Genomic DNA, 10336 nt, shown 5'->3' on the forward strand with positions numbered 1-10336 from the left:
GAGCATGGGTGACGCAGTGGACACTGCAGGACGCAGCAGGACGTACAGTATAGTGATCATGTCTCTCTGGACCCACCAGCCACTACAGTACAGTGATCGTGTCTCTCTGGACCCACCAGCCACTACAGTATAGTGATCGTGTCTCTCTGGACCCACCAGCCACTACAGTACAGTGATCGTGTCTCTCTGGACCCACCAGCCACTACAGTACAGTGATCGTGTCTCTCTGGACCCACCAGCCACTACAGTACAGTGATCGTGTCTCTCTGGACCCACCAGCCACTACAGTATAGTGATCATGTCTCTCTGGACCCACCAGCCACTACAGTATAGTGATCGTGTCTCTCTGGACCCACCAGCCACTACAGTATAGTGATCGTGTCTCTCTGGACCCACCAGCCACTACAGTATAGCGAGTGTGTCTCTTCTTCTACTACAATAGTGAGCGTGTCTCTTCTTCTACTACAGTATAGTGATCATGTCTCTCTGGACCCACCAGCCACTACAGTATAGTGATCATGTCTCTCTGGACCCACCAGCCACTACAGTATAGTGATCATCTCTCTGGACCCACCAGCCGCTACAGTATAGTGATCGTGTCTCTCTGGACCCACCAGCCACTACAGTATAGTGAGTGTGTCTCTTCTTCTACTACACTATAGTGAGCGTGTCTCTTCTTCTACTACAGTACAGTGATCGTGTCTCTCTGGACCCACCAGCCGCTACAGTATAGTGATCGTGTCTCTCTGGACCCACCAGCCACTACAGTATAGTGAGTGTGTCTCTTCTTCTACTACACTATAGTGAGCGTGTCTCTTCTTCTACTACAGTATAGTGATCGTGTCTCTCTGGACCCACCAGCCGCTACAGTATAGTGATTGTGTCTCTGGACCCACCAGCCACTACAGTATAGCGAGTGTGTCTCTTCTTCTACTACAATAGTGAGCGTGTCTCTTCTTCTACTACAGTATAGTGATCACGTCTCTCTGGACCCACCAGCCACTACAGTACAGTGATCGTGTCTCTCTGGACCCACCAGCCACTACAGTATAGTGAGCGTGTCTCTTCTTCTACTACAGTATAGTGATCATGTCTCTCTGGACCCACCAGCCACTACAGTATAGTGATCGTGTCTCTCTGGACCCACCAGCCACTACAGTATAGTGAGCGTGTCTCTTCTTCTACTACAGTATAGTGATCATGTCTCTGGACCCACCAGCCACTACAGTATAGTGATCATGTTCTCTGGACCCACCAGCCACTACAGTATAGTGATCATGTCTCTCTGGACCCACCAGCCACTACAGTATAGTGATCAGTGTCTCTGGACCCACCAGCCGCTACAGTATAGTGATCGTTCTCTGGACCCACCAGCCACTACAGTATAGTGAGTGTGTTTCTTCTTCTACTACACTATAGTGAGTTCTCTTCTTCTACTACAGTATAGTGATCATGTCTCTGGACCCACCAGCCACTACAGTACAGTGATCGTGTCTCTCTGGACCCACAGCCCTACAGATATAATCTCTGGACCCACCAGCCGCTACAGTATAGTGATTGTGTCTCTCTGACCCACCAGCCACTAATAACAGTGATCTGGTTTCTCTTGGACCCACCAGCCGCTACAGTATAGTGAGTGTTGTCTCTTCTTCTACTACACTATAGTGAGCGGGTCTTCTTCTACTACAGTATAGTGATCATGTTCTCTGGACCCACCAGCCATACAGTACAGTGATGTGTCTCTCTGGACCCACCAGCCACTACAGTACAGTGATCGTGTCTCTCTGGACCCACCAGCCACTACAGTATAGTGAGCGTGTCTCTCTGGACCCACCAGCTACTACAGTATAGTGAGCGTGTCTCTTCTTCTACTACAGTATAGTGATCATGTCTCTCTGGACCCACCAGCCACTACAGTACAGTGATCGTGTCTCTCTGGACCCACCAGCCACTACAGTACAGTGATCATGTCTCTCTGGACCCACCAGCCACTACAGTATAGTTATTGTGTTTCTCTGGACCCACCAGCTACTACAGTATAGTGAGCGTGTCTCTTCTTCTACTACAGTATAGTGAGCGTGTCTCTCTGGACCCACCAGCTACTACAGTATAGTGAGCGTGTCTCTGGACCCACCAGCCACTACAGTATAGTGAGCGTGTCTCTTCTTCTACTACAGTATAGTGAGCGTGTCTCTCTGGACCCACCAGCCACTACAGTATAGTGAGCGTGTCTCTTCTTCTACTACAGTATAGTGAGCGTGTCTCTCTGGACCCACCAGCCACTACAGTATAGTGAGCGTGTCTCTTCTTCTACTACAGTATAGTGAGCGTGTCTCTTCTTGTGAGCGTGTCTCTTCTTCTACTACAGTATAGTGAGCGTGTCTCTCTGGACCCACCAGCCACTACAGTATAGTGAGCGTGTCTCTTCTTCTACTACAGTATAGTGAGCGTGTCTCTCTGGACTCACCAGCCACTTCAGGATCTTGTTCCAGAGAATCTGAAACTCCAGCAGACCGAGCCGAGCGCTGCCATCTTTCTGAGCCAGAGTCAAGGTAACAACAATCACATTCAGTTATATCTTCAACAACCAATCACATTCACTTATATCTTCAACAACCAATCACATTCACTTATATCTTCAACAACCACATTCACTTATACAGTATCTTCAAACTTTAAAAAGGACCGACAAATAAGATCCGGACTCTAAACATCTTTAGATGTCAATGTTTACCGTTTTTTTCATGTTTGTTATTCCTTAGGTTACGGCTCGCCTTTTTGTCACTTTTTGTCAATTTTTTGTCACCTTTCTTTGTCGTCTTTTTGTTGCTTTTTGTTGCCTTTTTTTCGGAGAAAGGGGCTCCTGGCGTGCGTTAAACCGTTGACCCGAGGACAAACCAAAAAAAACAGAACTACAGTACAAACCACAGATGGAAAGTAACAATTACATTCACTCTGGTTGTATTGAGTAGTTTTTAAAAGTACTTTTATGGCGCTTTTCCATTACATGGTACCTGCTCGACTCGCCTCGACTCTACTCTCCTTTTTTGGTTTTCCATTACGAAAAAAAGTACCTGGTACCTGCTAACAGATACTTTTTTTAGTACCACCTCAGTCGAGGTTCCAAGCGAGCTGAGGCGAGCCGAGAAGGTGACTTGAAAACCTGCAGGCTGCTGACTGGTCGGTAAGAATCATCACTGATCACCGCATTGCTAGCGAGAGACGGCATTTTTAAATAGTTTAGCCAGCGGTGTTTTTTTGCTGCCGGAGGCTCCACGCAGAGCTTTCTCCGTAGCATACAAGTGTCCTGATGTTTATACTTGTGCGCTGGTGTGTGCATGTGTGATGTGTGTGTGTGTGTAGCTGGTGAGCGAGGGAGAAGTGAGAGAGTGACGGCGATTATCTCCGCAGCGAGTAGCGACTCTAGAGTCATATATATGTGAGAGAAACAAAGTGTCTCCCCTGTTCTTTCTGACCACGGTGGGAAATCTGGAGCAGTAAACGTTAACTATCTCTTTGATATCATGTTGTTTACGGAGACGGAGAACCAGGAAATGAGTCGGGGAAAGCAACGCTACTAAGCCATGCCCACGGCAGTCGCTATGACAACCAGCCACGCTGAGGCGGTACTAAAATCTGCAATGGAAAACGGACGCACAGCGTGTCGAGGCGAGTAGAGTCGAGTAGAGTCGAGGCGAGTCGAGCAGGTACCATGTAATGGAAAAACGCCATTACTTTTTAAAATCTGTACTTCTACCTTTACGTAAGTATGTTTTGTTTGAAGTTTTAAATCCCATCTGTGACTGAGAAAATAAAAGAAGGACGGAGACGGAGAAGTCAGAAAACTGACTGAAGTTGACCCCGACTCTTCACACCTCACTACGTGTGGTCGACATGTTTAGTTTGTAAAAAACACTAAACTAATTTGGCTTTTTCCGATTTTATTTGACGCAACCTTCTTGCGCTTTTGTACCCGTATTTAGGAATGTATTTAACAGAGGTTTTACAGATTGAGGATACGTCCATGAGTCCGACCATGCCTCTGCAGGACTCCATGCTGAAACCATCCGTCTGCAGGTCTCGGTCTGGAAAACACCACAGAAGAAGAAGTTACACAGCATTCAGATTCTCTTCATATTCACACAAACTTACAGGGGAACTATGGCGTCTATGTCTCCATGTTTGGAGAGTCTGAAACTGGTCCAGTATTAAACCAGAACCGAGCTGTAATGTAACCCTACAGGACTAATGTTCAGCAGCAGTTAGAGTCACTAAAAGTTCTGTTGTTGCTGCTGACAGACTCAGATTATTATTCTAAGTGTCTGACAACATTATGGGATGGATCCCTACAGAGATAGACCTTTTAGTTAAAGAGTAAGATCCTTTTAGTTTAACATGAAACAGCCCCGAAAGCACCATCACCAAACTCCACCAGACTCCATGTAAATAATCAAGACTTTTATCATCGTAAAACACACTTCATTCAAAGTGGACAGAAACTAAATAAAACTACCAAAAGCCGTCTTGGTTCATCTTTCCACTGTTCCAACAATCACCACTCTGGTTTGGTTGAAATAAACCCTTAATTCACCCATTTACATGTGGAGATATGCTGGCTCTATACACACTAAAAGTCCTGATTATTTACATGGAGTCTGGTGGAGATATGCTGGCTCTATACACGCTAAAAGTCCTGATTATTTACATGGAGTCTGGTGGAAATATGCTGGCTCTATACATGCTAAAAGTCCTGATTATTTACATGGAGTCTGGCTCTATACACGCTAAAAGTCCTGATTATTTACATGGAGTCTGGCTCTATACACGCTAAAAGTGCTGATTATTTACATGGAGTCTGGTGGAAATATGCTGGCTCTATACATGCTAAAAGTCCTGATTATTTACATGGAGTCTGGTGGGAGTCAGAACTTACGTTTGGACACGACTCGGTTTAGGATGGTCCGCAGCTCCCGCACTGAGATCTCCATATCCTGCAGACATGTGAGGATATCACAGCAGCTAACAGGCAAGTTTCTCTCTGTATCTATTACAGTATATATATTATATATGATATTAGAGTATATGATATATTAGAGTATGTATATTATATATTAGAGTATGTGTTGTATGTATTATATATGATATATTAGAGTGTGTATTGTATATATAAGAGTATGTATTGTATTTATTAGTATGTATTGTGTATATTACAGTATATATATGATATATTAGTATGTATTGTATATGTTACAGTATGTATTGTGTATATTAGAGTATATATTGTATATATTAGAGTATGTATTGTATACAACATATTGTATATTATAGTATATATATGATATATTAGTATGTATTATTTGTATTAGTGTGTATTGTATATATTACAGTATATATATGATATATTAGAGTATATATTGTATATATTACAGTATGTATTGTATATATTGTATATTACAGTATATATATATGATATATTAGAGTATGTATTGTATGTAATAGAGCGTGTATTGTATATATTACAGTATATATATATTATATTAGAGTATATATTGTATATATTAGAGTATATATTGTGTATATTGTGACTCACGTCTCCAGACAGCTGAGCGAACATGGATCTGAAGGAATCGTCGATGTCACTGTCAGAGATTTCCTCCTGAGGGTCAAAGGTCACCAGTCACATTATCAAAGGTCACCAGTCACATTATCAAAGGTCACCAGACACATTATCAAAGGTCACCAGACACATTATCAAAGGTCACCAGTCATATTATCAAAGGTCACCAGTCATATTATCAAAGGTCACCAGTCACATTATGAAAGGTCACCAGTCACATTCTCAAAGGTCACCAGTCACATTATCAAAGGTCACCAGTCACATTATCAAAGGTCACCAGACACATTATCAAAGGTCACCAGTCACATTATCAAAGGTCACCAGACACATTATCAAAGGTCACCAGACACATTATCAAAGGTCACCAGACACATTATCAAAGGTCACCAGTCATATTATCAAAGGTCACCAGGTCACCAGTCATATTATCAAAGGTCACCAGTCATATTATCAAAGGTCACCAGTCACATTATCAAAGGTCACCAGTCACATTATCAAAGGTCACCAGGTCACCAGTCATATTATCAAAGGTCACCAGTCATATTATCAAAGGTCACCAGGTCACCAGTCATATTATCAAAGGTCACCAGTCACATTATGAAAGGTCACCAGTCACATTATCAAAGGTCACCAGTCACATTATCAAAGGTCACCAGTCACATTATCAAAGGTCACCAGTCACATTATCAAAGGTCACCAGACACATTATCAAAGGTCACCAGACACATTATCAAAGGTCACCAGCCACTTTATTAATTTATTATTAAACATAAACAAGATGTTTATTCAGATATATTCAACATGTTGACATTGATGTAGACAGATGTATTATGATTCATTCATTCATAATGAAGGCTGAGTGATCCTGTAACTACTATTATATAAATAATATAATATACTATGTTTATTTAAATAATTAAGTTTAGTTTTACCTCTTCTTCGAAGTTAGCCTCCACGTCATCGTCCATCTCACTGCAGAGATAGACATGTCATCAGACAGATAGGCAGACAGACAGGCAGAGAGACAGACAAACAGGCAGAGAGACAGACAAGCAGAGAGACAGACAAACAGGCAGAGAGACAGAGAGGCAGACAGACAAGCAGAGAGACAGACAAACAGGCAGAGAGACAGACAGAGAGAGGAAAACAGACAGACAGACAGAGAGAGAGAGAGGAAGACGGACAGGCAGACAGACAGACGGACAGACAGGCAGAGAGGCAGACAGACAGACAGACTCACTGTGTGTCCGCCTGTTTCTCGGTGAAGACTCTCAGGACGAAGTCGGCCTCCTTGGCGGGTTCGAAGGTTGAGGGGACGAGGAGGTAATCTCCAGGAGGGAGGCGGAGCCTGGCGCTCACCTCCCTCAGGTTGATGAAGGTCTCAGAGCGCGCACAGGACGCATTACGCAGGAAGAAGTCCTTCTTCATGTGGACGCTGGGACAGCCACGGAGCTGACAGACAGGCAGACAGACAGACAGAGACACAGACAGTTAGACAGACAGACAGGTTGATGAAGGTCTCAGAGCGCGCACACGACGCATTACGCAGGAAGAAGTCCTTCTTCATGTGGACGCTGGGACAGCCGCGGAGCTGACAGACAGGCAGACAGACAGACAGAGACACAGACAGTTAGACAGACAGACAGGCAGACAGACAGGTTAATGAAGGTTTCAGAGCGCGCACACGACGCATTACGCAGGAAGAAGGACTTCTTCATGTGGACACTGGGACAGCCATGGAGCTGACAGACAGGCAGACAGACAGGTAGGCAGAGAGACAGACAGGCTGATGAAGGTCTCAGAGCGCGCACACGACGCATTACGCAGGAAGAAGTCCTTCTTCATGTGGATGCTGGGACAGCCGTAGACAGAGAGGCAGACAGGCAGGCTGACAGAGAGACAGACAGGCAGGCAGAGAGGCAGGTAGACAGAGAGGCAGACAGACAGACCGACCGACCGACTGACCAACCGACAGACAGACAGACAGGGAGGCAGAGAGGGGTTGTCATGGTGGTAGTGATAATAAGTCCAATAGTGCAAGGATGAAGTCTAGAGACCAGCATTAAATATGGACAATATAAGAGGCTTTATGCATATAATTAGACATGGCAAATGTGTGGTTATTGAAAACATTCCTATCTGAGGTGGGACTTTGTTAGTATCATCAGGAAAATCTAGTTCAAGTATTAAAAGTAAAGAACATGTTACCTAGCAACAGTAAAGACGGGCGCCAGGTCACCTGACTACAGGTCACATTGTAACTGAATGTTACCTAGCAACAGTAGAGACGGACAGACTCACCTCCTCAGGAATCTGTAACAGAGAAGAAACACAAAAGAAGAAAAGTCACTAAACTAAACACGCTACCACATCAAAATAAAACAGCTGATGAAAGCTGTAACCATGGTGACCTGGTAGACGGCGAAGCCGATAGTGTGCGTGTCCTGGCCGCCGCGGCGGAAACGGCGGCGGTCCTTCTGCATCAGCGCCACCAGGAAGCTGCAGGCCGCCTCGTCGTCCTCGGGGTCATCGTCCTCCTCCAGCAGAGAGATCTTATACTGGGGGTTGATCCAGAAGGTGTCTGCAGGGACAGAGAGCATCATGGGACATGTAGGAAACACACAGACTATCATGGGACATGTAGGAAACACACAGAGCATCATGGGACATGTAGGAAACACACAGAGCATCATGGGACATGTAGGAAACACACAGGGCATCATGGGACATGTAGGAACACACACAGGGCATCATGGGACATGTAGGAATCACACAGGGCATCATGGGACATGTAGGAATAGCAGGGACACAGAGAGCATCATGGGACATGTAGGAAACACACAGAGCATCATGGGACATGTAGGAATCACACAGAGCATCATGGGACATGTAGGAAACACACAGAGCATCATGGGACATGTAGGAATCACACAGGGCATCATGGGACATGTAGGAATCACACAGAGCATCATGGGACATGTAGGAAACACACACAGCATCATGGGACATGTAGGAATCACACAGAGCATCATGGGAAATGTAGAAAACACACAGAGCATCATGGGACATGTAGGAATCACACAGGGCATCATGGGACATGTAGGAATCACACAGAGCATCATGGGACATGTAGGAAACCCACAGGGCATCATGGGACATGTAGGAACACACACAGGGCATCAGGGGACATGTAGGAATAGCAGGGACACAGAGAGCATCATGGGACATGTAGGAAACACACAGAGCATCATGGGACATGTAGGAATCACACAGAGCATCATGGGACATGTAGGAATCACACAGGGCATCATGGGACATGTAGGAATCACACAGAGCATCATGGGACATGTAGGAAACACACACAGCATCATGGGACATGTAGGAATCACACAGAGCATCATGGGAAATGTAGAAAACACACAGAGCATCATGGGACATGTAGGAATCACACAGGGCATCATGGGACATGTAGGAATCACACAGAGCATCATGGGACATGTAGGAAACACACACAGCATCATGGGACATGTAGGAATCACACACAGCATCATGGGACATGTAGGAAACACACAGCATCATGGGACATGTAGGAATCACACAGAGCATCATGGGACATGTAGGAAACACACACAGCATCATGGGACATGTAGGAAACACACACAGCATCATGGGACATGTAGGAATCACACAGGGCATCATGGGACATGTAGGAATAGCAGGGACACAGAGAGCATCATGGGACATGTAGGAAACACACAGAGCATCATGGGACATGTAGGAATCACACAGAGCATCATGGGACATGTAGGAAACACACAGAGCATCATGGGACATGTAGGAATCACACAGAGCATCATGGGAAATGTAGGAAACACACAGAGCATCATGGGACATGTAGGAATCACACAGGGCATCATGGGACATGTAGGAAACACACAGAGCATCATGGGACATGTAGGAATCACACAGGGCATCATGGGACATGTAGGAATCACACAGAGCATCATGGGACATGTAGGAAACACACAGAGCATCATGGGACATGTAGGAAACACACAGGGCATCATGGGACATGTAGGAACACACACAGGGCATCATGGGACATGTAGGAATCACACAGGGCATCATGGGACATGTAGAAATAGCAGGGACACAGAGAGCATCATGGGACATGTAGGAAACACACAGAGCATCATGGGACATGTAGGAATCACACAGAGCATCATGGGACATGTAGGAAACACACAGAGCATCATGGGACATGTAGGAATCACACAGGGCATCATGGGACATGTAGGAATCACACAGAGCATCATGGGACATGTAGGAAACACACACAGCATCATGGGACATGTAGGAATCACACAGAGCATCATGGGAAATGTAGAAAACACACAGAGCATCATGGGACATGTAGGAATCACACAGGGCATCATGGGACATGTAAGGATCACACAGAGCATCATGGGACATGTAGGAAACCCACAGGGCATCATGGGACATGTAAGGAACACACACAGGGCATCATGGGACATGTAGAGATAACAGGGACACAGAGAGCATCATGGGACATGTAGGAAACACACAGAGCATCATGGGACATGTAGGAATCACACAGAGCATCATGGGACATGTAGGAATCACACAGGGCATCATGGGACATGTAGGAATCACACAGAGCATCATGGGACATGTAGGAACCACACACAGCATCATGGG

At 45.2% G+C, this 10336-nt stretch overlaps 1 protein-coding gene across 2 annotated transcripts in view; it reads right to left on the reverse strand.

Moving 5' to 3' along the window:
* The window catches only part of LOC120566094 (calpain-1 catalytic subunit-like), a 31127-nt gene that overhangs the window by 1423 nt on the left and 19368 nt on the right, over positions 1 to 10336 (reverse strand). For both annotated transcript variants that reach the window (XM_039812353.1, XM_039812361.1), the window contains 8 exons: positions 8029 to 8198; positions 7919 to 7930; positions 6858 to 7069; positions 6550 to 6589; positions 5591 to 5656; positions 4934 to 4991; positions 4021 to 4085; positions 2468 to 2536 (listed from right to left, as the gene is read on the reverse strand). In XM_039812353.1, the coding sequence (XP_039668287.1) occupies positions 2468 to 2536; positions 4021 to 4085; positions 4934 to 4991; positions 5591 to 5656; positions 6550 to 6589; positions 6858 to 7069; positions 7919 to 7930; positions 8029 to 8198 (692 nt within the window). The remainder of the gene's footprint in view (positions 1 to 2467; positions 2537 to 4020; positions 4086 to 4933; positions 4992 to 5590; positions 5657 to 6549; positions 6590 to 6857; positions 7070 to 7918; positions 7931 to 8028; positions 8199 to 10336) is intronic.

Source organism: Perca fluviatilis, chromosome 1 (assembly GCF_010015445.1).
Source record: "Perca fluviatilis chromosome 1, GENO_Pfluv_1.0, whole genome shotgun sequence".
In the NCBI taxonomy this organism is placed as follows: Eukaryota; Metazoa; Chordata; class Actinopteri; order Perciformes; family Percidae; genus Perca; species Perca fluviatilis.